The sequence below is a fragment of the Zootoca vivipara genome, chromosome 8 (assembly GCF_963506605.1).
Source record: "Zootoca vivipara chromosome 8, rZooViv1.1, whole genome shotgun sequence".
In the NCBI taxonomy this organism is placed as follows: Eukaryota; Metazoa; Chordata; class Lepidosauria; order Squamata; family Lacertidae; genus Zootoca; species Zootoca vivipara.
In genome coordinates this window covers 81,394,992-81,422,637 of record NC_083283.1, presented here as the reverse complement: position 1 = coordinate 81,422,637, position 27,646 = coordinate 81,394,992, and the positions used below count along the sequence as shown (strand labels likewise).

The following is a 27,646-nucleotide window of genomic DNA, read 5'->3' as shown; positions in this document are numbered from 1 at the left end:
CCATATGTTTTAAAAAAATAAATAGAAGTACAATCCTATGAATGTTTACCCAGAGCTTACTGAAAGCCACTTACTCCCAAGATGTGTGCATTGGACTGCAGCCTAAATATTTTTTAAATGGTAATCACCACATCTCCATAATCTGCTTCATGGACGTAGCCAAGGAGGAGCAGGGGGGGAGCTGCCCCCCCAATAAATAAAAATAAATAAAATACATAGCAAACAGAGGTTCTGCACACACACACACTAACAAAAATCCCGGCTATGCCCATGATCTGATTGCTACATATCATGCAAATGCCTACCGTATGCATATTGTTATTTTTTAAAAAATGGTGGTGGTGGGGAACTCCCCCAAACTCTCTGGATTCAGTAAAGTGATTAGGATTTGAACAAAGCTCATAATTCCCAGCTTTAGTAAATCAATGGATTTAGCAGCACAAAAATAAAGGCTGGACTTGTTTTTCCTGACCAGGGAATCGCAAAGGATGGATCATTGTGACACAAAGGCAGTCATTAACCCATCAAGAAAACAACTTACGGTAGGTAGAAGTCTCTCAGCTGGGACCGTCATGGGGATTCGAACCGCTGATCTTCTGATTGGCAAGTCAGGCTCTGTGGTTTAACCCACAGCGCCACCTGCATCCCTAGTACTACTAGTAGTATGGATATTCTCAATTTTGCACCCCTTTGGCTTGGTGCCCTGTGTGGGGTGACTCTAAATCTGGTGCTGGTTGTACATATGTGCAGATAAACCATATATCATAAAGACATCACAGACTCCACTGTGCCTCATTGTCCCCAAAGGAAACACAAACCCTGGTAAATGCACTTGCAACCCCTGGAATCTCACTTGTGGAGATGGGGGTTGCATATAACAAGATCCTTGCTCTGTGTTCCTTGATCTTCCCCTTGAACAGATCTCTTTCAGCCTTACTTTCTCCCTCCCCAACATTATGTGCCCCCAGTTTTCTTCCTGTTTTCTTTGGGATCAATATACTAAAATGTGCAGAAGGATGCAATTCAATTGCTGCATCGATGGGCAATATACATCAAATTGCTTTGGTGATGTCTAGAAGGTCTATAATCAATAACATTTCTCTACACAGCACTAAAACATATTGCAAAACAATAAACCGTGTTTGAAAAAAAGTACCAAGAGTATATGGCATTCAGTTACTGTTTGCTTTTACTTCCACCTATTCCTCTCAGAGCAAAAGACAATAACCTTGTGCGGAAGGTTACAGGGCGTGGCATGAATTGGTGTGTGAAAATTATGCCTTCTGGGGCCACAACCTCAAGATCTCAGATCTGCACACATTCAAGGTTCTATCTGCTTGGAGTCTATACATAGTCTTATAGGACCATGGGAAACTGCCGTATCAATGACCTGTCAGATTCTTGGTCCTTCTCGCTCAGTCCTGCCTGCACCCACTGGGAGTGGCTCTTCAGGGTTTACCAGCAGAGTATCTCCCAGCCCTTGTGGGAGATGCCATTGGGGATACAACCCAGGCCCGTCCTAGCCATAGAGGCTAGTGGTGCGGAGAACCACGGTGCCGGGCACTGGAGGGCGCTGGAAGGGCGCCAAGTGAGCACAGGGTTCCAGTGATGTGGCCAGGACTGCGCTCCTTCTCTGAGGACTCCACGCTGCGCCTCCTTCTCATTTCCCCAGAGCTGGGTTCCGCTCAGTCGAGCTTCGCCACCAGCACGCGCACAGCGCCCAAGCAGCTCTTGCTGGTCCCGCGGTGCGCGCGCTGGTGGCGAAGCTTGACTGAGCGGAACCCAGCGCTGGGGAAACGAGAAGGAGGTGCAGCGCGGAGTCCTCAGAGGTGGCCTCCCGCTGCTGCCGCGGTCCGCTTGGCACTCCCGGGCCCTTGGAGAGGCGCTGGAGGGACCTAGCGCCAGGGCGCTGGATGGGCTTAAGATGGCCCTGATACAACTGGACCTTCTGTATGCAAGGCAGATGTTCTACAACTGAACAACAGCCCTTCCCTAATCCGAACTCCATGCTCTAGAAAAACGGGAGCTACAGATCATGTTTGCAGGGCCTACACACACGAGGATGTTATATGCATAGGCTCAGGTGCAACCTCGAATATCTAGAGATCAGTCATTGTGAGCTGCTAGAGTCAGTGAGTCCAACCCATATCACTGCCATGCATTCAGGGTATCCGGAGCTTTCCAAACTGTGTGTCGTGACACGTTAAGTGTGTTGGCTGCAGTGAGTCACGCGAATGCTCCCCATTCTCCTTCCAGGGCTAGAAAGGGGTTAGTTTAACCTCTGGTTTGCTAGTAAAACTGAATTACTGTGTTGCGAAATTATGTAAAACTGAATAGCCGAGTCGCGAAATGATGCATGTCTAAAAAGTATGTCACCAACATGAAAAGTTTGGAAAACTCTGGGCTTGGACGATTAAGCCACATTGCATTAAACCACATTGATTTCAGTGGAAATAACTACCAGTAACCTCCTTGATTCTGCTCCATAAATTGCTCTATGCTACAGAATCATTCACAATATTTTATATATATATGATCAATACAATGACAATTTATACAGGGGAAAATGGAAGCTAAGATTGTTACCTAAAATTTGCCAGTGCTGAAAACATCTATTGCAAATACCGGTATGACTTGTGGAGGCTATCCATGTAAGGAAATTTGTCCACACTGTGAAAAAGGTTACGTATGAATTAGGCCCAGCTACCTTTTTCCAGGTATGGATGGAGAATTTTCAGCAACAGGCAGGAAGGGGAACGTAGGCACAGCAAAAGCTAGGCTACATTGCACACACTACTGGCAGGAATAGACTTTCCTGGATAGTATCCTAGGCAGCCTGACTTTGTTGGATCAACATTAGGTATTTTTTGGACTTAAAGAGCAGTTGTAGGAAGAAAGTCAGGGTAAAACGAGGGAAGTAATTGTGGCCAAATAACAGGCTAAGAAATGGGGTGCACAAAAAGTGAAAATGAAAGCTCTGGAATGAGGCGCATCCGCTTGCTTTTATCAGAGCAGCCATATTTCACTGACAACCAACCTCTTGCAAAGTTTTACGGCAGGACCCTGGAAAGCAACAAAGCTAAAGAAGAGAGGCACTAAACCTGGTAGAGACACACTTGGCTGTCAGGAGGATGCAGCTGGAATGAAAAGGAAGGAAGCTAAACCATTCCTTTAGCAAACAGGATTTTCATTCGGGATCTAATCTCATGTTTAACACGTTCAGCATTTTGTAGGAGGGATTCAAGTGCAGACTGGGGACTTTATGACTACCAATTAAAGTGGATTAAACGCATTCTGCACTGAAAAGTGTGGGATGAATGAATGGTTAATGGAAATACATGTAAACACCCTGCAAGCGAAGCAGGATGAATGCAGAACAAATGCTCATTGTCATATAGCCTCCCCACATCAAAACAAATGTTCAGTAAAAACGGGATATAATCTAACTTTCATGTAAGCTTTGTACAGTATGAGCAAATCAGGATGAATGCTAGTCAGTAAACAGGTCATCTAGAGGAACCCACTGGGCTGATGCAAAATGCATGATTATGTGTCAGTTTCCAAAAAAGCACAAAAATAGACCGTAATAAAGGTTTATGGAGCAGCTTTTTCAGAAAGAAAGCCATCTGCCGGAAAACAACTGGTGACGCTTTCCCCTGTCAGTATGCACATCGATATTAAATTTTATTTGCATTTGTTACATATTTCATTTCTTATTTAAAGCTGGAAATTAATTTAAAGGTGTCAGAGACAAACTTAGAGTGTCCGTTTCCATACACATCATTGTAATGCATCCAGTGTTAACCTGTAATTTCCATTCTGCAGTCAGAAGCTTTAAGCAGTCTGTCCTATACCATCGCTCAGAGGGCCCACTCTGAACAGGCTCCTCTCTATAAGATGACATCCGTTTTGTACACATCTTTACCAAGTAGTTCAGAGCTGTGATTGCAGATAAAGGTAAAGGTAAAGGTACCCCTGACTGTTAGGTCCAGTTGCGGAGGACTCTGGGGTTGCGTGCTCATCTCGCTTTACTGGTCGAGGGAGCCGGCGTTTGTCCGCAGACAATTTTTCCGGGTCATGACTGCTTCTGGCGAACCAGAGCAGCGCACGGAAATGCTGTTTACCTTCGCACCGGAGCTGTACCTATTTATCTACTTGCACTTGACGTGCTTTTGAACTGCTACCGTAGGTGGGCAGGAGCTGGGACCGAGCAACGGGAGCTCACCCCGTTGTGGGGATTCAAACCGCCGACCTTCTGATCGGCAAGATAAGAGGATACAAATTCCTCCTCAGGCAAAATCTTACACTGAATCACCACTTTCATTTTATTTGCGCATGTTTTTAGCCCTCATGTATATGTGTCTATAGGGGGGAGGTGTGTGTGTGGGTGTTTGTGTGTGTGCGTGTGTGTGCGCGCAGCACACATGTGTTTGAAAACAAGCAAGTTTAGGAACAGGAACATTCTGCATTCAAATAAGTGTCCACTGCCCCCCATTTATCCCGAGTCTCCTTATTTCACATTTCCCCATACCATCCCCCCCCCCTCCATGGCACAAAATGGCAAATTCTGCAAGATTTCAAATATCTATTTTCATATAATGCATGCAAAATTACAGAAATTTTGAGCACTTTTTTCCTAGAAGAGAATGTGCATTTAAAAATAAAATAAAAACAGAAAGACGAGTTACCAGCTTGTTTTGTATATGCACCTAGCACAACTTCTGGATGTAACATTAAGTGTCCAATTCTCACGGAAGAAAAGTGATTCATCCTTTTTCACTGACTGTGAGTCATCTCTGGTTTCTTTGATTCACATTTAATTACAGAAATGGAGCTCTGCCTTCCCGAGGTCTGTCTTCAAGGGAGGTGCAGTTCCCAGCCTTGATTCCTCTGCGGGGTTTTTTTTTTTAATCTTTCAGGTAGGATGCATAATATTTGACTTGCTGCTTTGTGATGAGCCCTTAAAAAAATATTTTTTAAGGAGTCAATAATTGTCAAAGGCACCCGTGCATAAATACATGGGGACGAGGGGACAAACAGTGCATTATTCTGATGGCCAGTTACTCCTTTGGGCTGGCAAAAGTGTCCAGGACAGCTGAACAACTGGTCTGGTGTCATCACATTAGTCAGCATGTGCAGGGGAGGCCATAAAAGTTGATGGAATGAATAGGGCTCCCTGCCATGCACAGACCGTGGAGTCAGAAAATAACAACGGTAATTGCAAAAGGAGTTGGTGAGCCTTCTGCTGTCAGCCGTTGTCCTGTGGCGATGTGACATGGTTTCCAATGATTGCAGGAGTGAAAGATGGGAAAGACCTACTTTGTGGAGCCTTAATTGTGAGATGAACGTTCCGACTCCCTCTTTCCTTTTAGATCTGCTGTTTTGTCTCTAATTTACACAAGCAAGCCTCCTGACATCGGGTGCAATCAAATAGTTTGAAAGGGGACCAGCCTGTTTCCCAAAGAGTTGGGGGAAAGGGAAAGCCGTTCCTTTAAGAAAGATGCTTCTTAGCACTAGGTAGCGAGAGTTACCTTGTTCTCGTAATAAATCCAGTTTAATGGGAAGGCTGCCTCTAATTTAATCAATCAGAGTTAAGCAGAACATAAAATAGATAATGCATACTTCGCAGAATAATGACATCTGATTTTACTCCCCTGTTAACTGCTTCTGTTTTGCCCATGCATTTTTGTTATTCCTGTGACAAATAGGATTTTCTGAACTTCATATTTGGTTTGTAACTAGGGCCTTCGCATTAAAGGTTTTGACAAAATAGTAAGCACTACAAGGCTAAATCATTCATTTGTTTTACACCTGCAGTTCTGAGGCTGGGACTTTGCTCATTTCTCTTCTATAAATCCTATTTTAAAACCCAGCCATCCTAATCAGCGAAAAAGAAAAGAAAGAAATCCAGGCCTGTCTTTCTGTGCACAGGTCTGGGTTCTCCCACGTTTAATCATCTGCCATCTCCAGGAAATGGCTCCAGGAACAAGTAATTGCACCTGTTTCTCCTACCTTACAGTTAATGCTAGAAATGGCAAGTCTGCATTCTCCTGCCGAAACGATAAAGGTAAAGGGGCCCCTGACCATCAGGTCCAGTCGTGTCCGACTCTGTGGTTGTGGCGCTCATCTCGCTCTATAGGCCGAGGGAGCCGGCGTTTGTCCGCAGACAGCTTCCGTGTCATGTGGCCAGCATGACAAAGCTGCTTCTGGCGAACCAGAGCAGCGCACGGAAACACCGTTTACCTTCCCGCCGGAGCGGTCTCCCTATTTATCTACTTGCACTTTGATGTGCTTTTGAACTGCTAGGTGGGCAGGAGCTGGGACCGAGCAACGGGAGCTCACCCCGTTGCAGGGATTCGAACCGCCGACCTTCTGATCAGCAAGCCCTAGGCTCAGTGGTTTAACCCACAGCGCCACCTGTTTCTCCTACCTTACAGTTAATGCTAGAAAGTCTGCATTCTCCTGCCAAAACAATACAGGGAGCAGATACTACAGCAGAATACAGGTCCATCTAGCTCAGCGTTGTCTATAATGCACTGACTGGAAGCAGCTCCACAGAGTTTCAGCTGCAGGTTATTCTCAGCCCTTGCTTTGAAACAAATTTCTGTGTGTGTGTGTGTATAGTAAGTGACAAATAAATAAAATAAACAGCAGGGACAGCATGAGACTTCTGGGGGGCTCTTGGCGTGGTGCTGGTTCTGGGCCCCCGGTGCTTCCCAACCAGGACGGGGCTCTGCCCTGCTCGTGGCAGCCATGGCCAACACTCGCTGTTGGGGTGACCTCCCCTGCTTTTGCCACAGTCGGGTCACTCACCACCCTCCAGCAGCCCCCAAACGTGCTTCAACAGGGGCACTTGGGATGGGAGCTAGGCTTGGCTCCCATCTGTGGTTGGCTGCCTGCCATCTTAGGTCTCATGGAAACCTACCCTTAAGTTACATCGGTCAGGGCATTGCATTAACGGCAACTTAAGATGGCAGGTGACTCGGCCCTCCAGATGTTTTGGGACTACAACTCCCATCGTCCCTGACCACTGGTTCTGTTAGCTAGGGATGATGGGAGTTGTAGTCCCAAAACCTCTGGAGGGCAGAGTTTGCCTATGCCTGATCTAGGATCTGGTGGATTGGGCTGGTGAGGAGGTCCTCAGCCAGTGTCTGACCCGGCTGACTGATGGGGTCATGCTTGCTACCTGAAGATGCTCAGGACTCAATCGAGGTCAGGATGTTTCAAACTTGTGTCTCCAGCTGTCTAGGGACTAAAGTTCCCATTATCCCTGACCACTGGTCCCGCTAGCTAGGGATGATGGGAGTTGTAATCCAACAACAGCTGGAAGCCCACGTTTGGGAAACATTGACCTTTTGTATGCAAAACACGGCTTGTACCACTCAGATAAAACCTTGAATTGAACATGAAAAGTCTGGGAGAACACAGAAGCCGTCTTTTCTGAATCACAGAACTGATCACACAATCCTTTTCATGCTAACTCTTCATTCTGAAGTGTTTGTTCCTGAGTGGCTCTCCTATAGAAGGTTTCCAATCCTAGTTTCAACATCTAGCGTTTGGGAGACATGTGGAGGAAAGCCCCCGGGCTTTTGTGCATTTGGTAGAAATGTGTTGGTTTGATTTTTTTTTAAGGCAGCTACAAGAGCTAAACATTTATTCTAAAGCATTTATCTTTCAGCTGTCTCTCTGTGTGTTTGTATCATTTCTGTGGAGAGGAGCCGAAGACAAACTGCACAGTGGATGAGTGTAGCATAAATAACGCCAGACCTACATCATTTCACTGCCTGTTCTTCCCCTCGTCCCTGCTGAGAACGACAGAGCCTCTTGGCTGAAGACTGTGTGAACTCTGCCTATAAACCACCATGTGCTCCGGCTGTGTGTCTGATGTACCTTCATGGCCCATAAACCTTGCCTCATAATCCCCTCAAGTCTCCGGATTTTCTCTGCCGCTCTCCAATTTCTCGGAGCTGCTGATGCAAGGAGCTGCCTTGGCTGGAACTCACCCTGCGCGTTCTGGCGCTGGAGATTGATCACATACCGATGGTACAACATTTCCCTCGGCGCTTCGCTGTCATATATTCTCATAATGCTGTAAAAGTAGCGCTGCTGTCCTCTTTTCAAATCCTGTCGGAACAAGGCCTAGACTAGTTACAGATGGCAAACAGCACCCCAACCCCACCACCACCACCCAAACAATGCAAAATGAGAATGTATAAGGACCCTTGACTTCCTCCGCTCCTTCTTTTATCATGGAAAAAGCAAAGCAACGAAGGCAGAAACATGCTGAGGTAGAAAATAGCCAGGGCTGCAAAGCAAGATTCCTATCATGTATTCTACATTGGGCTGCCTTTGACAATAGTCCAGAGATTGCAGCTGGTGTAGAATGATGACTGAATGGCGCTTTGGCATGTGGTCATATAACCACCAATATTGTGGGATTTGAGCTGGCTGCCTGACTGCTACGGGGTCCAATTCATACCTGCCAAGTTGCTGTCAGAGAAATAAGGGACCGGGCCGGAAATAGCAGACCGAAAGTAGCACTGCCACCATTTTGGAACTGGGCAGAGCATGCTCAGAAGTGACTTTTGATGCTGTTTTGCCCAGTTCCAAAATGGCTGCCACGCCAGAAGTTGCACTGCCGCCATTTTGGAACTGGGCAGAGCAGCATCAAAAGTCACTTCTGAGCATGCTCCGCCCAGTTCCAAAATGGCCACCGCGCCAGAATAAACCGGGGGGAAACAAAAAAATCCGTTTTTTCAGCTAGGAACAGCTGGAAAAACGGGGATTTCCCAGGGAAAACGGGAGACTTGGCAGCTATGGTCCAATTCAAGGTTTTAGTAGTGGTTTATAAAGTCCTTCATGGCTTGGAACCTGGCTGTATTCTTCTCCCAGGTCTTACAATTGGTGGTGAGAGTGGCTCTTTGTCACCCTGAGCGGTGAGAAAAGCGTGGGTTTCTGTCATCAAGTAGGTAAAGGTAAAGGGACCCCTGACCGTTAGGTTCAGTCACGGACAACTCTGGGGTTTCGGCGCTCATCTCGCTTTACTGGCCGAGGGAACAGCTGTACAGCTTCCGGGTCAAGTGGCCAGCATGACTAAGCTGCTTCTGGTGCACCAGAGCAGTGCACGGAAATGGCGTTTACCTTCCTGCCTATTTATCTACTTGCACTTTGACGTGCTTTCAAACTGCTAGGTGGGCAGGAGCTGGGACCGAGCAATGGGAGCTCACCCCATCGCAGGGATTCAAACCGCCGACCTTCCGATCGGCAAGCCCTAGGCTCAGTGGTTTAGACCACAGTACCACCCACGTTATCAAGTAAAAACACCCTAATTCCCCCAGGCATTTGGGGCAAACCATTTGAGATAAACCAGAGAGGCCTAGGGATGCCAGACCTTCGGGGTGGACTAGAATACTCCTGGTCTGGCCCCTGCCTTCCCCTAGATGGCAAGGAGGGCTTCAATCCTCTTGCCACGAAGACTGTGCGTGCAGCCTGCAAGCTTCACTTCTCATTTAAAGACAAATCTATCAAATCCACACGTCCTGAAACAGTACATGAACTAAAACACAGCTGTCCATCGAGATTTTCACTTACTCTTATTATGTGGTGCAGTTCTCCAAACAGTGTTTACAAAATGCACATACCGGTATCCGAGGAAATTGTGCACTAATAGGAATGGATATTAATGAAGGTAACATACAAAAATGCATAACATTTGGGATCGTTGCTTGCAAAGAAAGTGTACATTAGTCAAAACTGCATAAAAATGTGTTTGTTCACACTAAAAATGCTGGTGAATTTTCACCAGGGATTTTAAATACAGACTTGCAAATAGCTGCAGAAATGTGAGAACCGAATTCAAGATGGGAAAAACAAAAAGCTGGGAGAGCTGGAAATACAGTGGTTCCTCGGTTTAAGTACACAATTGGTTCTGGAAGTCCGTACTTAACCTGAAGCGTACTTAACCTGAAGCGAACTTTCCCATTGAAAGTAATGGAAAGTGGATTAATCCATTCCAGATGGGTACGCGGAGTACTTAAACTGAAAGTACTCGAAGCGAAGCGTACTTAAACCGAAGTATGACTGTAACAGTCTTCCATCCCTACTTCTCCAAAAAGCAGTAATTTGGGGGAGTCTTGCAAATGGCAGCGCTCCCCTGGGAAATGGGGGAGATGGACATTGGACAATGGGACACAGCACTGGTGTTCATTGGTGGGCAATTTTAGCACTCTGTTTTCTTATGGAACTCTTTAGGCCTAGGTGTGGCCCAGAAGCATTCAGGGAGATTAGAGGCATGTACACACACTCTCACATATTAAAAATAAATTAAAATGAAATGAAATAAAGGGGGTGTCAGGAGTATGGGCAGGAGTCGGGCTCTGGGGCCTGTAGTGCTTTGCAGGACTGGGGCCTGCCTCAGCTTGTGCTGGAGAGGCAAGGAGTGGCCACTCAGGTGAGGCCACTTGATACCTCACTGCACCTGGTGGCAAGAGCTGGGAGGGATAAAAGCTCAGCATTTCCCTTCAGCTCTTTGCCACAGCAACGCTACCCCTGCCTGGTTGCCTCTGGCCTCTCGCTCCTTGGACCCTTGCCTTGCTGATGCCTTGATCCTCGACACTTAGACCCTCTGCTTTGCCGACTCCTTGATCCTCGACCCTTGGACCTTTGCCTTGCTGACGCCTTGCTCATTGACTCCCAGACTTTGGCCTCTGCCTTGCTCCTTGACCCCGCAACTGCCTGCTGCTGGACCCTCAACCCTGCACCTGTTCCTGCTTCTACACCACCATCTTGCCTCTGGTCCTGACGTCCTCAGTCAGGGCTTCAATCGCCCGCCAACCAGACCGTGACGGGGAGGCATGGCCCCCCCCTGCAGGTGCTAAGGGAGGCGTCAGGGTGCAGCCCATTGAGGATGGCACCGTGAAAGAAGACAGGTGACCCACTCTGCACTGAGAACGGGAGACCCTTCTAAGCACTAAGAACTGTTTTATTTAATAAAATCGCAGAAGGGGTTAGGTCGTGAGATTGGCACAGCTCTAACGTCAGCAGTCCTCCTCAGATACCTTCATTAAGGAGGTGTCCTGAGCAGATGAAGGGATCTGTATTCGTGGAAGTATAGGACCATGGCAGACGCTGGGCTTTCTTTTCCAGTTGTCTCCCATCCTTATCCTGTTTCCATGCAACGGAAGGTAAATCAACCTGCGGTGAGAGAGAAAAGTGAGTCAATTGTGCTCTCATTGAGAGGCATGCCTTTGTTTCCTAAAAAGAACCATGTAGCCAAGGTGAAACTGAACAATTATTTTTTAGGTTGCACCTCAAATTCCATTAAGGAAGGTTGTAAGGGGCTCCCATATTTCAGGCCCCATGTGCTTATTTTATTCAGGAAGACCTGTGGGTCTTGGCAGATCCTTGGGCCTCTCTGCACAGGCTGATCACTAATTCTGTGGTCTTCGATGCCAAGTGTGCATGCTACGAAAGACACAGATCCCTTTCCTTAAAAAAGAGGTGACTGGTTGATCTGTGTCAGTGGTACTGTGTTTGTTTGATCCCAATTGTGACACTTTCCCCAAAGTTACTTGTTTACTTCTTCTCCGGTGACTTCAGGGCAAATTGCTCTCTTTCCTCCCATTTTTATCCTTACAGCAGGCAATTTTTCGATGTCTGAGCTTGGTTGAGAGCTCCGTTTCATTTACGAGCAAAGGCATGGAGTTCCGTTTCCCCAGTCAAGCACTCAAGGCACCACACACCTTGTCAAACGGGAGCCACCTGAGGAGGTCTGTCCTATGTAGGCCTCTCCTTGGCCAATGCAGGGAGCAAGGTGCTGCACTAGAGGAACCTTTCGTCTGAGCATTTATATTCTTGCATTGTGAACCTTCTCCTGGTCCAGACCTCTTTGCTCTGCACTTTCTAGCCACGAGACCATGCTTTCTTGATCCGTGTCCAAACACTTTTCGTTTCGCTCTGCCGCTTTCCCGCAGGAAAACCCGCTCTTTACTGCCGAATCGGAGCAAACAGCAATGCAACCTTCAATTTGCCCAAATTGGCTATTCCACAGAAAGGGATTATGAGCAACATTATTCAGTTTAAAATAGGTTCAATCTATGCACAGGGACAAAATCAAAAGCCTAAAAAACAACAACCCTGAACCATGCTGAAAATGGGGTTCAAATCATAACTCAGCCCTCTTGGGATAGTCACTCCTTCATTTTAATCTGCTTTATAAGGTACTTGTGAGAATAAAATGAGGGAGGAGCTTATAAAATACCCTTGAACATAGGATTACTCTTGAACCCTTGGCATAATTAATGAGTAATGATGTCACCTAGTTACTAAACCTTATCATATAATTACATTTTCTACACAGGTGATTGCTCAAGATTCCCTTTTAATTCTGGCCAAAGTAATGCTGGAAACTTCATGACACTTAAAAAAATGGCTTGCTGAGGACTAAAATGCCCACCAGCACCACAATTTAAATTGCTTCGAATTTTACATGTTTAAATATACATAGGCTGAAACATTCAACTAACCCAGGTATTGCTCTGCAAATCTGTAGCCTCCTCCTCCAGATTGCTGGAATTTAAAAGATTCCATATGAAGCCAGATTCATCGGTCACCCTTGGAATGCTGCAGCACTTTTTCTTCACGAGACAATTATTAAAATTAGATTTGTTATCTCCCAGGAACTTCCTGCTCTGTTGACAACTATCCTAGCAACGGGTGGGGGTGAGAGGGGGGTGGGAACTGAGCATGGCTGAATGCCCAAAGGAACCCGCCAATTGGTCCATTCATTTTGTCAACATGTTTCTCCCTAGTATACACGTCTGACCATTATGGATTTGGTTTTCTCCAAGCAACGAAACTAAACAATCGACAGCCTTTGTGCGGTGGACATATGCTAATTTGTAAGCAGGAAAATGACACTTGTGGGAAGAAAAATGCACACATCTCTTCCAACCGCTCAGCTGAACATGTGACCTTCCTCCAATTAAAATTATTGTGGTTTGGAGTGAAGGTGTCAGGTGATAGCAGCACTCTGTACACAGTAGCTGATCTGAGATTAGCATTTCATGCAAGGAATCCATCACTTGATGCTGTAGCCTTTATGTGGTGAACATTCCTTTACCTGTTGGGGGGGGGTGCTCCTCCAGCAGATACCATGCACATGCAGCCCACTACCAAAAATCAGCACAATCACTGATAAATAAATGTATCTGTGTACTGGCTCACTTCAGAAATTCATATGGACATGTGAGCTCAGCTACTCAGCAGCCTCTCTGCCTGAGTGATAATCCCTGGCATCCTGATACCTGAGTGCCAGACAGGTAGCCATGCCAGAAATAACAAACCCAGATGAAGACAAAAGGGTGTGATTAACTTGGCTGGGAAACAGGGAAATGTATATATCTCTTTTGTTACACTTGATGGGTTTGTGGTGGAGGGCAAGCGGAGGAATGGGGCAGGGTCCAGGATGCTCAGATTACTGCCACCAGATCTCCCCTTTCATGATGTAACCATGATGTCTAAGTGATGTAGTTGGGAGAGTGTAACATGGGGATTAAAGGTAAAGGGTAAAGGGACCCCTGAGCATTAGGTCCAGTCGTGACCGACTCTGGGGTTGCGCGCTCATCTCGCATTATTGGCCGAGGAAGCCGGCGTATAGCTTCCAGGTCATGTGGCCAGCATGACAAAGCTGCTTCTGGCAAACCAGAGCAGCACATGGAAACGCCGTTTACCTTCCCACTGTAGCGGTTCCTATTTATCTACTTGCATTTTGACGTGCTTTCGAACTGCTAGGTTGGCAGGAGCTGGGACCAAGCAACGGGAGCTCACCCCGTCACAGGGATTCGAACCGCCAACCTTCTGATCAGCAAGCCCTAGGCTCAGTGGTTTAACCACAGCGCCACCTGGGTCCCTAACATGGGGATTAGCAGCTAATAAAAGTTTGGGTTCTCTTTTGTACCAGGCTTCCATCTTGTTTCACCTGGTGGCAGGTGGGAGTTCTGTTGCGACAGTCTTCAATGAAGACCAAGCCTACTGGCTGCTGTTTAGCTCTGGTATTCCTGGCTGGTGTCCTTGTTTTTTTGTCCAAGGGAGCCCTCAGATTTCTCCATTAACAACCGTATTTGTAAATATTGTTCTGTAACTCTCCCGTCCAAACTCTGCAGAAAACAACATTCTAAAAAGTTCCATACAAACAGATGCATTGTGAGCTCTGCTCCCAAATGCATTTATTTGTTACATTTGCATGCTGTCGCCATCCATCCAAAGATAGGCTGAGAAATGAAGCAAAGTGAGTTTCAAAGCAAAGTATGGATTTATGTTCGGATTTGCTGAAACTTCTGAAGTTCCTGCTGTGGTCAGTACAGAATGTATAGCAACCTGACTCAGGGGTGGGTTTCTCCCTGACCCCCCTCCCCTGCCCAATAGATTTTTTTTTGTTTCGTTTGTTCTTTAGATGAAAAGCCACCTTGGAAACTGCAACTGAGAGCAAAAGACTGCCCATTTCATTTCCTAAAAAATAATAATTCAAAAAGTTCATTTCATTTGTATATATCTGAGGAATACACTTAATACATCTGATAAAGTGGACCACAAACATTTGCTTTACTTACTGAGCTACCAAGGGGCATGCCCCATTTAAGGTGCTCACATATGCACTGCCTTAAAAAAAGGGCACTCATTTGCATAAATTTGCATGTGCTGATTTATACGTATGGATACAAATTTAGAAGTGAATGCTATAGTTTAAATTAAATACAATACATCTCACCACAGTGGGGTGGACCTTGACCAGATGGCTTGTGGGCTTGGTCTTTTTCTCCAGGTGCTAATTTGATAGGCTGCTACTCTCCTTTATTACGATGTTGTTTGTTTTTAAGTTTTTAAATCTTTAAATCAAACTTGACTGGACAGCCCTTCAAACAGAGGACTCCTTCAAACAGAGACTGGGGTCTCTTGGCCCATCCTGCTGAAGTTTTAATTGGGCCTGTGGTCCTTAAGAATCATTTCTTCAAAACGGTTCCTCTGCCCTCCGCCCTCCGAAAACTGGTGGGAAGTCCATGTGTGACTGTAAAGAAAGGTGCAGAATGAGGATTTTTCTGCAGCCCTCTTGGTAAATATTTGGCTCTCAAACAAATTCATCAGCTCAAACATATGTTCAATTGGTGCGCTTTGTTTTGTGTGATCAGTAGATGCCACTCAAGGGTGTTCAGTCACCATTAGGATTGTTAGAACAGGACTTAACAAATGGACATAAGAGCAGGAAAATGTGTGTGCTTAATGGAGCTTCAACTGGTCCTCCTCTCCATTATTTAACATCCTGAAAGGAAAGTTGTTTAAGAGGGCAAGTGTAGATGCAGATTTTATTCCCTTTTTCCTTTCGGCCTTCTTCTCACACATATGTGGCAGCTCAGGGCAAGCAAAGTAGGTCTGGATCGGTTGGTGCCACAATGGTTGACCAACTGGGACTTTTTTGTCTGTTTTTTCTCAACAACAAGGCATGCCAGACAAATCTCCTCCTTCCTTCCTTCCTTCCTTCCTTCCTTCCTTCCTTCCTTCCTTCCTTCCTTCCTTCCTTCCTTCCTTCCTTCCTTCCTTCCTTTTGAGTTACAACTGTGGTGGCTCAAGGCATAGCTGCCAAGTCTCCCATTTTCCCTGGGAAATCCCCGGTTTTCCAGCTGTACCTAGCTGAAAAAATGGATTTTTTTTTGTTTTCCCCTGGTTTATTCTGGCATGGTGGCCATTTTGGAACTGGGCGGAGCATGCTCAGAAGCGACTTTTTATGCTGCTCTGCCCAGTTCCAAAATGGCTGCAGTGCGACTTCTGGCGCGTCGGCCATTTTGGAACTGGGCAAAGCAGCATCAAAAGTCACTTCTGAGCATGCTCCGCCCAGTTCCAAAATGGCGGCAGCGCTACTTCCGATCTGCTATTTCTGGCCCGGTCCCTTATTTCTCTGACAGCAACTTGGCAGGTATGGCTCAAGGGAATGCTGTGGACATAGCGAATCTTGATTTCAGCAAGGATTTTGACATTATATCCCTCCATTATATTCTTGCAATGGAAGCTGGTCAGATGTGAATTGGACGAGGTAACTGTTAGGGTGGATCTTTAGCTGGTTGACTAACCAAACCCATCAGAGGCGCCAGCTTCCGAAGAAGAATGTGGGGGCTGGCGGAGTGCTTCACATGACTTCGGACGCATTATTTCAGGACATCAGAGGAGCTGGGGCAGAGCCAAGCATGGCTGCAGTGCAGCAGCAGCAGCAGCACACCTTCAATGGCTATGAGTCCTCTGCTGTTACTGCTGCTGCCATTGGATTGGGGCTTCCCAACTCCTTCCCGTCCGCAGCAGCAGGAGGAGGAAGAGCTGGCCTGGGGCTGTGCTTGGCTCTGCACTTGGCCTCCTCCACTACTTTTGGACATTGGGGGCATACCTGCCAAGTTGCTGTCAGAGAAATAAGGGACCGGGCCAGAAATAGCAGACCGGAAGTAGCACTGCCGCCATTTTGGAACTGGGCGGAGCATGCTCAGAAGTGACTTTTGATGCTGCTTTGCCCAGCTCCAAAATGGCCGCCGCGCCAGAAGTCGCACTGCAGCCATTTTGGAACTGGGCAGAGCAGCATCAAAAGTCGCTTCTGAGCATGCTCCGCCCAGTTCCAAAATGGCCGCCGCGCCAGAATAAACCGGGGGGAAAACAAAAAAAACTGTTTTTTCAGCTAGGAACAGCTGGGGAAACGGGGATTTCCCAGGGAAAACGGGAGACTTGGCAGCTATGATTGGGGGTCAGTCCCCTCCCTGAAAATAATCAAGGGCCCCACAAGGGCTTAGCCCCTAGGAGGTGGTGCCTTTGGTGCTCATTAATGGTTCCCCATCCTCCTAGAAAAAAGTGACAAGTGGCATGCCATTCGGGTCTGTCCTGTGCCCGTTGTAGTGCAACATCTTTAGAAACAACTTGGAGGAAGGATTTGAGGGGCTGCTCATCAAATTTGCAGATGACACCAAACTTGGAGGGGTAACGAATGCCACAGAAGGCAGAATCAGGATTCAACATAACCTTAACAGGGATGCCCCTCTGTCATGGATGCTTTAGTTGAGATTCCTGCAATGCAGGGGGTTGGACTAGGTGACGGCTGGGGTTCCTTCCAACTTTACAATTCTATCATGAATCTAATTATAATTTATGGTTTGGGGGCAGATCCCCATAATCTCTACATCCAGTGAAGTGTTAGAATTTGAGCAAGCTCATAAATTCATTGCAGTGATTTGGATTAGATATTGCCCCTGGCAGACCTTCCAAATCTGCCATTCTAGGATTCTAGTGCTCTACATTGGTTGGTAGGTCTGTTCTCTGTGTTCATACTCCATGGATGAATAAGATTCAAGCATGTGTTTGTGGAAGGTGTTAGGGATCATCAATTAAACCAACAGTGGTGTCAAAGACAAGCCCCCACCCTCCTTTGCTTAAGGAGGAGAGAATGTATAAAAATAAAGATATGCACTATTAGCCTTCTTGTGCAAAGGATAAAGCCCCAGTCACTCGAAAGTTGGATAAATACTACTTAAAGAGGCTGCTGCCCATTACTAGTGTTAAAAGAAGGGAAGAAAAAAAGAACAATCTACAAAACAGGTATTTCTCTAAATAGACATTTCATTAAAATACATATATTTATTTCAAACATGTGAAAAAACTTCCAAGGTGGCATGCAAATATTCCTCTTTATGGAGTCACCACCCATATCAAGGAATGGAGGAGAGATTTGATTCAGGTCTCCTTTTAATTCGAATCTATTAAATCTGAACTTTCCAAAACAATATGAAAAGTGAAACACAGCTGAAATTTTGCTGTGCAATTGACAACCAGTGTTTACATACTTAAGTGCAAATGTTAAGGGAGAGAGCATTTAAACATGCATTAATAGTGAAAACAACATAACAACTAACATTAAATAATATTATGTTAGGATAAATTGCTTGCAAAAATTTATACATTGGTCGAAATGGTGTTTATTAGAATAAATTTGTAATAAAAGGCTGGTGAAGTTCTGCAAAGGTTGTTGTTTTCTAAATTGTGAATTGCTGCAAAATCTGGAGAACTGCATTTAAGATTTGCAAAATGAGAGAGGACAAAAACTTTATAAAAGAATGGGGGGGAATTGTAAGTTACTTAGGAGACCACTGTAAGCAGATGGAAACAAAAGCAGGATTTTGATTTCACTTGTAGTGTAAAAATTACCATGTATAATATGGTTTGATATAAAAATTGGAGTATGGATGAATATGCAGTAGTAGATGTTTAAAACGAGACACCATGGAGGAGATGGGGGGAAGTCCCGAGATTCAGAGAATCTCTTTATATAGATACATTTTTTTATTCTCTGTTTATTTGTACTTTGTATTTGTAAAATACAAATACGCAGATGGTGCTGTGGGTTAAACCACAGAACCTAGGGCTTGCTGATCAGAGGATCGGCGGTTTGAATCCCTGCGATGGGGTGAGCTCCCGTTGTTTGGTCCCAGCTCCTGCCAACCTAGCAGTTCGAAAGCACGTCAAAGTGCCAATAGAAAATAGGTACCGCTACAGCGGGAAGGTAAATGGCGTTTCCGTGCTGCTCTGGTTCACCAGAAGCGGCTTAGTCATGCTGGCCACATGACCTGGAAGCTGTACGCCGGCTCCCTCGGCCAATAATGCGAGATAAGAGCGCAACCCCAGAGTCGGTCACGACTGGACCTAATGGTCAGGGGTCCCTTTACCTTTACCTATTTGTAAAACCAATAAAAATGATTTTAAAAAAAGATTTGCAAAATGAAAAACTGAGAAAACCAAATTTGACAGATCCTTCTATCCCTATTCACATCCCACAGATCTCCCACGTAACAGAAGTTCCGACATGGCATATTTAGTGCTCCAATAACTGAACATGTTCTGCACCTTTATGCATTCCCTCTCCCTCTGTCTCTCTCTCACACAGTGAAGGATCAGTAATCCATTTCTATCTGCTTCATCATCAGACTTTAGTGGAGACTGCCACTTTACTGAAAATTTAGCTCACAATCTGCAGTTTGGGAAATTCATGTCATGTCTGATTTGCACGTGCCTTCTCGATTAATAAACTAATTAAATTGAGAGCTTCAAATGGTCTGAGTTCAATTTCAGGTACCTGTTAAGTGAAAGAAGATCGGAATTTTTATCTTCATACATAAAAACAGGTGTTCATGCAAACAGTCTTTCCTTCACTGTAGGTGAAAGTTCTGCTCCCACCTGGCAATGAAGCCACATTCAGTTTTGATGCTCTACCTAGGCGTGCTGCTTCTCCTTGTATCTGAAGGTGAGATTAAAGTGCCTCGTGATCTTGAAGTGAACTCCTTCTTCTGACACATCACCTTGACTTTTTCCTATATTCCCACACTAGATACTTTTAGAACTTGGACTAAGTGGTTTGATTTGCACACCCCTTTCAGACAAATCTTTGCCAGGACATGCTCCTGTGTTAACTGAAGGAGGTTTTTGGCTGATAACCTGGGGTAAAGGCAGGAAGGGGATTAATCCTTTCATCTTCCATGGAGCCCAGCACGCAGGGGGGGAAGCTAAGTCTGCAGTTGAGACAAAGGCCAGAGCTGTAGGATTCCCGGGGAACGAAGAAGGAACCATGTTTCTCCCTAATGGAGGAAGCAGGGTCTACTGGGGTAGACTGAACTGTGAAACTATGCTTACGACCAACTTCTGCATATGTAAATGAATGTGAGTACTACAAAGTGCCAGTGAACTTCCCATTGCCTCAAAGGAAACAGAACCGTAGTACGTTGCGCCCAGAAATTCCTCACTGCTTTGGCAATGGAGAGGGGAGTGAGGTTTGGGGTTATGCCTTGGTTAAGTGGCTGTAATGATGAAGTACTGGGATTGACCGGATGCTGACTGGAGGCAAGCAGCCTCTAAGGAAAATTTTGCATTCACCTCAATATTGTTCCAGGCCACCCAAATCTCTGCCAAGCATTAGCAGGATTCCGGGTGTTTTGGCACTTAACCAGGGTTTATGTTTCCTTGGGGGGAAATGAGGCACAGCAGAGACCAGTACCTTTAAGAATTAAGGTTTATTACTCACACACCTCGGTTTATAGAGAGAGTTCAAAGCATTTACATCTCCAGAACAGCTTGTCTTTTCCGACAGCAAAGCATTAGTTCAGAGGCATCTTAAGCACCATTCCCCTATCTCTGTCACAGCCTGCTCCAGCCAACCACATGATAATAATAATAATAATAATAATAATAATAATAATAATAATAATAATATTTATACCCCACCCACCTGGCTGGGTTTCCCCAGCCACTCTGGGCGGCTTCCAACAAAACATTAAGACACAATAGTCCTTCATATATTAAAAGCTTCCCTAAACAGGGCTGCCTTCAGATGTCTCCTAAAAGTCTGGTAGTTGTTTTTTCCTTTGACCTCTGATGGGAGAGCATTCCACAGGGCGGGTGCCACTACCGAAAAGGCCCTCTGCCTGGTTCCCTGTAACTTCGCTTCTCGGTGTCTGGGTTGAACGATGGGGTGGATACACTCCTTCAGGTATACTGGGCTGAGGCCGTTTAGGGTTTTAAAGGTCAGCACCAACACTTGGAATTGTGCTCAGAAATGTACTGGGAGCCAATGTAGGTTTTTTTTAGGACCGGTGCTATATGGTCTCAGCAGCCGCTCCCAGTCACCAGTCTAGCTGCCGCATTCTGGATTAGTTGTAGTTTCTGGGTCACCTTCAAAGGTAGCCCCATGTAGAGCAAATAATAATAATAATAATAATAATAATAATAATAATAATTTATTTATACCCCGCCCATCTGGCTGGGTTTCCCCAGCCACTCTGGGCGGCTTCCAACAGAAAAATAAAACACAGTAATCTATTAAACATTAAAAGCCTCCCTGAACAGATGTCTTCTAAAAGTCTGGTAGTTGTTTTCCTCTTTGACATCTGTTGGGAGGGCGTTCCACAGAGCGGGCGCCACCACCTGCAGTATTCCAAGCGAGAGATAACCAGAACATGCACCACTCTGACGAGACAGTCTGCAGGCAGGTAGGTTCCCAGCCTGCGTACCAGATGGAGCTGATAAACAGCTGCCCTGGACACAGAATTGACCTGCACCTCCATGGACAGTTGTGAGTCCAAAATGACTCCCAGGCTGCACACCTGGTCCTTCAGGGGCACAGTTGCCCCATTCAGGAACAGGGAGTCCTCCACACACACACACACACCCCCTGTCCCCCCAAAACAGTACTACTGTCTTGTCAGGATTCAACCTCAATCTGTTAGCCGCCATCTATCCTCCAACCGCCTCCAGGCACTCACACAGGACCTTCACCGCCTTCACTGGTTCCGATTTGAAAGAGAGGTAGAGATGGGTATCATCCGCATACTTGGTTCTACGCAATTTCTCCTCCTCCTTCTCAGCAGCACTTGCACAAAACAGCACTTTCCCTTCCACTTCCAGCATCCCCCAGCCCCAGTCGCCCTGGCAACACCTGTTTCTCAGGCCCATTGCAAGACACTTTTTCTTCCTGTTGTTTACATCCGACCAAGGACAATCCTACCCCAAAAGCTATAATCAGCCTTTTGCTTCTTCAGTGACCAGGCTGGCCCTTGCTAAATTCATGAGTTTGAGTTAGCTCAAATTCTAACACTTCACTGAATGTAGAGATTATGGGGGATCTACCACCACCACCCCAAAAAAATATCATAACAATATATTTAGGAAGACAATATATAGGAATACTATATGGGAAGACCATAAAACCTGTTGTTAATGTGTCAGCTTTGGAAGGAATAAAACCTGATTGAGCCATTTTGAAAGTGCTTCAGAGGAATAGCCTGCCAACTCTTCGATTTCCACCCTATTTAGGGTCTTCATATTTTATTTAAAAATGATAGGTGGTGTTTATCATGGGGTGTCTGATTTCATACTTTTTTTTCCAGGCAATGGGCTTCCGGAGGTCAAGTCCCGCGACCGCCGGTTCTTGCTGGGAAAAGTTTTTGATTGGAACAACCCTCCTTCCAGGGACAACGAAGTCCCAGCAGCCCGTGACTCGTCTGTGGTCGAGCCAGAATTGTTTTGCCAAGGCGGCTGCCTTGATGGCTGGATGAGTTACCTGGACCAGTGCTACACGTTTGTTCAGAAACGAGAGACGTGGGAAGAAGCTGAGGTAGTGGCATCTTCAAAATGAAGATTTTCTTGGGTGCTCACCTTTCTCGTTTCCTTCCTTGCTTAGACTTGGTGCTGCACTAAACTGCTGCTGCCCTGCAAGTCCCTTCCTGGGTTGCAGAGAAGAAGCAAATCTCCACTTTGTTTTGTTCTTCAAGCATTTTTACAAAAAAGAAACACGAAAAAGGGAAAGGGGGGCCAGTCCTTCCCACCTACCAAAGCATCTTTCTTTCTCAGAGTCCAGAGCAGGCATCCCCAAACTTCGGCCCTCCAGATGTTTTGGACTACAATTCCCATCTTCCCCAACCACTGGTCCTGTTAGCTAGGGATCATGGGAGTTGTAGGCCAAAACATCTGGAGGGCTGCAGTTTGGGGGTGCCTGGTCCAGAGGCAAAACACTCTGAGGAAAGGAAGATTGTGGCCGTGACTGTCGGGAGCTTCAGTCTGCAGCAGTGTATCAGCTTAGTAAAAAGGAAAGGAGAGACAAAGGAAAGATTTTGCAGTGACTGCTGCTGACGGGGTGCTGTCATCCACCCCACCCTCTGGACCTGTGCCCCCTAATGGTACCATTGGGTGGCATAAAAGTGGCCCATTCATTCAGTCTCCTGTAAGGGGTCGTTTGTGACTCACTGCTTCCATATTATTTTGCCCCTGTTGAATAAATGGTGGTCATTCACATGGAGATACTCATGCTGGTTCTGTGATACAAAATACCACGGTAGCATTTCCCTGAGGCATTTTCTCACCTTCTTCGGTTGCCTTCTCATTTCCCATTTACTTTCCAGAGAACTTGCCAACGCAAAGTCGCAGGTGGACACCTGACTAGCATCTCGAGTGCAGAACACAACGACTTCCTTGTGAGTCTGGCGACTTACCACGGACAACAGACGGCCCAGTTCTGGACAGGAGGAAGCCACCAAAAGGCAAGTCCAACTAGCACAACACTAAAAATGGTAACTCCACACCACTCTGAAGAGAAGAAAAAATAGACTGCACAGTTGCATCACCAAAGCAAAACATGGCACTTAAATGTTTTGCAGATACAATTTTTACAATTCTAACTCCTCTCCCCAGAACTCTCCCCAGTGCTATAAGTCTGAGGGCTCATTCACACTTCTGTTGGTCCCATGCTTTCTAAACACGGATTCAAGTGGTTTTGCCTTTGCACTCTTTGGCGATAAATTGGAACAAACAGCAATCCACAGAAAACCTAGTTGCCGTTTGCTCTGATTCAGCGCTCAGCTCAACCAGAGGTTTCCCAAGGGAAAGCAGTGGGGCAAACGAAAGTGTGGCTAATTAAGAAAGAGCTGTCCATCCTTTCTGTGTTCTGATTGATCTCTAGGTACTTCATCACCCCTTTCTATAGGTGGTTCCCCCTCAAAATGAGGGGCAGGACGGTGCGATTTTAGGCACATACACAGTGTGCACACCACACATTGCCTTGCCAAGTCATTCCCCCCTTCCCTACACCATAGGCCAGGTGTGGGGCAGGTAAAGAGCTGGCTCAGCCCAAATGGGACAAAGTGCAATGCAAGGCTGCTGGGTCTTGTGGAGCCCTTTGCAGAGCACTCTGCAAGACACAGCAACCAACTGATCGCTGCTGCTTTGCAGGCTGTGTCTCTGCCTTTACAATCCAATTTCAAATCATGTGGACAAAAATTACCGCATGGTGTAACAGTGACCAGGAGTGAAACTGGGCTTTATTTCACCTGGGTCAAAGAGGCAGTTTGGCACATACACCCCCCCACCCACACACACACATTTGCATACACAAGCAAAGGGACTGGAAACCTCAAAGGCACTCTTCTGGAGGCTTCACCTGGGGCCAAAAATCTGGCTAGCCACACACACCCCATAGCCATAGCACTGTAGTGACATCAGGTGATTGACAGGTAGGCAGCCTCACCCTCTTGTCCAGCTTGGGCTGCAGTGGGTGCTGGAGCTAATGATCTGGGGTGCTGCTCAGATCAACCTCCGCAGCCCTGCAGCAAGGAAAGCGTGTGCCAACTCCTCTACGGTGCAGAATCCAGCTCTGCTTGAGTGTGTGAACCAGGCTTTGAAATATGTTCCCACACTTCAGTGCTCATGTTTTCAGCTAAAGAAATAGCACATTCAGAATTAAAAGTAATAGTTCCCATTAGTATTTGAAAGAGAAGCCTGTCTAACACGGTTAATAATGGAGCAGAGCTGTTGTTGTTGTTGTTTAGTCGTTTAGTCATGTCTGACTCTTTGTGACCCCATGGACCAGAGCACGCCAGGCACTCCTTCTTCCACTGCCTCCTGCAGTTTGGTCAAACTCATGTTCATAGCTTCGAGAACACTGTCCAGCCATCTCATCCTCTGTCATCCCCTTCTCCTAGTGCTCTCAATCTTTCCCAGCATCAGGGTCTTTTCCAGGGAGTCTTCTCTTCTCATGAGGTGGCCAAAGTATTGGGGCCTCAGCTTCAGGATCTGTCCTTCCAGTGAGCACTCAGGGCTGATTTCCTTCAGAATGGATAGGTTTGGTCTTCTCTCAGTCCATGGGACTCTCAAGAGTCTCCTCCAGCACCATAACTCAAAAGCATCAATTCTTCAGCGGCCAGCCTTCTTTATGGTCCAGCTCTCACTTTAGAGCTTTAGGTGACATCTAATTAAAAGGCTTTGTTTAGATTCTTGGAATATATTGTGTTCACTGAACAATGTTGAGTGGCAGATTCCATAAAAACTCGATCTGTTTGCAGAGAATCCATCTGATAAATTACGCACCGCACATTATTCATGCCGTTTTAAACTATGGAAACCCCACTTCATGCAAGAGACTTTTGTGCGCATCCCTTTGAAAACGACTCTCGCCTCTCGCTCATTCCGTTTCAGTCATGCTTGAATATGGAAATTCCTAAACAGTTTACTGGGTGGTGTGATGGTCTTCATTCAATTCCTGTTTGGTTATTCTGCAGGGGTCTTCGCTAGAATGGACCGATGGCTCCGGGACAAATTTCCTTCAGCGTCCACTGAGCTCAATTCTTCATATTTTTGGCGAAGCAATTAACAGTTTTCTGCACAGTCGCATCTGCTTGAAGATTAATCTAGGAGGTACACTGTAATCCACAAATATGATATATGTATTTGTTTAGTTCATCCCAGAAAGTTATGTTTTCTCTACTTTTCAGAATTCTAAGTATTAAATACTCCTCTGGTCACTTTCCCGGCAATTGATGCTTTAAGCTAAAGTGATATTTAACAACACTTTACTTGTTTGTTGTGTTTTGTTTGCTTTGTGCCGTTGAAATGCCATTGGGTACAGCACAGGCTGATGTTAATTTTAGGACATTTGCATCTAAGTTCCACTGCAGAATAGAGTGGGCTCCCTAAAAAGGAAGTTTAGACCTGATCCACTCCCACCCTCCTCAAATTAGGCATTATTTTTTATCAAACTAGTTGAAATCAGAGTGAAATACCACTGCAGCAGCTGGTTTATCTCTTTCACGGCACCAAAAAAGACACATGTCTGTCACAGCCCAATTGCAAGATACAGATGCAGTCAAAGCTATCAGTGCAAAGGGGCGGGGAGCGCTGAGGAACCGCCTAATAAATGTTAATTTTGTCAAAAATGTTTTGGATTCCCTGGAATCCAGGGATTTCATTTTGGGATGAACATCTACATTCATCTTCAGTTTCACTGTAGAAAATTTGGTGGCTGCCATGTCTTGAGAAATTTGGCAAGCGTTAGCAAACCTGTATAAAACTCAATATTTTATTTCAGGGTGAATATCCATATTCTCCTTAGGTACAATCCACCTTAGGTGCATTTTCAGTCACAACCCTAATGCAACGTTTACATTCCAATGCAAAGTTTACATTCTCCAGGTTCCTCTGGTGCTTGGAGCTTTTAAAAGTAGTTTGGCAAACCTATCGAGGGCATAACTGGTGTTCCAGAAAGCCTTGGAGCGCACAAATTCATCAGGGAGGAATTCCAGAAGAGTGGTCATATATATTATTCTGTTCTTTATGCTGGAGCAAAAGGGCTTTTATGATGGCCATATCATTGTGTGTGTGGTGGAAGTAATTTGAACATATATTTCATGCCCTGAAAACAAATGCATTCTAGTGTGTCCAAACCACTTCTACCACACTAAAACTGTAACATCTCCTGTCCCCCTAAAATAGTAAGGGCACCAGATGCATATAAAGTGAGTAATGAGCTGCTGAAAGAAAATCACTCACCCAATTTGTGGCAGATGTACAATCTTCTCTTAAGCATAAAACTCAGGCGAAGCAATTGATTCCTGTTTGCAATATATATATATTGAATAAACTTACAAGGTGCTTGGGATTTTTGATGAAAAGATAATATTTTTCTAATGAATTCTTGGATTTTATTTTATTTTTATTCACTACTTGCTTTTCTTCCAGGGCAGGGTAACTGGGACGGCTCTGATTGCAAAAAGAAGCTACCCTTCGTCTGCAGCTACAAACCCAACCTTACACCCCCATAGTTGCAACAGAAAAATAATGCAACCTCTTCTACTGAACCTGCTTTAACAAACATGGACACGGACAAAATCAAGTTTTTTGCTTAAGTGCTGCTTGTTCAATGTGGTCCAGATATTGACACATGCCATTATTTAGAGTTCGTACTACTTAAATAAAGTCTGGCTCAATTTGAGTGCTTAACAAGATCTATGTGCTACTTAACCTCCATGGGGATTTGAGGAATATTGATGAGAAACCTTTAATTTAAAAATAATTACAAATCATTCATTAAAACATTACTTATTTCACCATTTAATGGCCCAGTCATACATTTCAAATGCTGAAAACACTCTCCTTAGGCGTGTCGGATAAATCCATGAAGAGTTAATTGAATGCTGTTATTGGGTTTAAAGAAAAAAGAAATGGTTGTAGTTTTAATCACCAGTTCAAAGAAAAGTCACACAAACATGAAAGGAAGTGCAAATCCAATGGAAAAATCATGGGTATATATCATTGTACACACAAAAGATACAGAAATTTGTCAAAAGCACTGCTGAATGCAAACTTGTTATTATGGTTATGTATGTTTAATTGCTCTGCATTATACATCAATGTGTCCTGTATAAACAGAGAGCTTCCCTTTGTTTTTTCTTAATTATAACTTGTGTATCATTTGTTAAACATAATAGATATGTCTGCCTATGTGAGGCACAATTCACCAAGATATTCTCCTGAGCAGCAGCCCATGGAAAGAAATAGGGCAAAGCAAGAACACATCTCTTTGTGCAACAATCTTGATGGATATCTGGCAGAGAAGGACATTGCAATGGATTGTGTTTATAGTCAACAAATGACAAAAGTGTTGAAGGGAATTACAAAAAAGAAAAAAGAAAAGAAAAATGCTCCGAGGTTATCAGGATTTGATGGTTGTCAATGGCAGATACTTAATGTTTAAACATGCATCCCCAAACTGCGGCCCTCCAGATGTTTTGGCCTACAACTCCCATGATCC

General features: G+C 45.3%; 2 protein-coding genes across 2 annotated transcripts; one reads left to right on the top strand and one right to left on the bottom strand.

The window, feature by feature from the left end:
* Positions 1-2,556: 2,556 nt before the first annotated feature.
* FAM216B (family with sequence similarity 216 member B) lies at positions 2,557-12,709 on the bottom strand. Its single transcript, XM_035103311.2, has 4 exons — positions 12,525-12,709; positions 11,058-11,193; positions 8,004-8,124; positions 2,557-4,960 (listed from the first exon to the last, which is right to left on the bottom strand). The coding sequence occupies exons 2-4, from the start codon at positions 11,154-11,156 to the stop codon at positions 4,908-4,910; spliced, it is 273 nt and encodes a 90-aa protein (XP_034959202.1). The 5' UTR covers positions 11,157-11,193; positions 12,525-12,709; the 3' UTR covers positions 2,557-4,907.
* A 6,551-nt stretch (positions 12,710-19,260) lies between these two features.
* Positions 19,261-26,657, top strand: LOC118079287 (snaclec coagulation factor IX-binding protein subunit A-like). The gene is made up of 5 exons (XM_035103319.2): positions 19,261-19,321; positions 21,957-22,183; positions 22,968-23,105; positions 25,119-25,254; positions 26,575-26,657. The coding sequence occupies exons 1-5, from the start codon at positions 19,261-19,263 to the stop codon at positions 26,655-26,657; spliced, it is 645 nt and encodes a 214-aa protein (XP_034959210.2).
* Positions 26,658-27,646: the final 989 nt, after the last annotated feature.

Coding starts and splice junctions, on each gene's coding strand:
- LOC118079287 (XM_035103319.2), top strand. CDS start 19,261: ATGAAGCCACATTCAGTTTTGATGCTCTACCTAGGCGTGCTGCTTCTC. Junction 19,322..21,956: donor GCTTCTCCTTGTATCTGAAG/GTGAGATTAAAG, acceptor TTTTTTTTCCAG/GCAATGGGCTTCCGGAGGTC. Junction 25,255..26,574: donor CTTGAAGATTAATCTAGGAG/GTACACTGTAAT, acceptor CTTTTCTTCCAG/GGCAGGGTAACTGGGACGGC.
- FAM216B (XM_035103311.2), bottom strand. CDS start 11,156: ATGGGAGACAACTGGAAAAGAAAGCCCAGCGTCTGCCATGGTCCTATA. Junction 8,125..11,057: donor AGGACACCTCCTTAATGAAG/GTATCTGAGGAG, acceptor TTGTTCCGACAG/GATTTGAAAAGAGGACAGCA. Junction 4,961..8,003: donor CCAGCGCCAGAACGCGCAGG/GTGAGTTCCAGC, acceptor TATTTTTTTAAG/GGCTCATCACAAAGCAGCAA.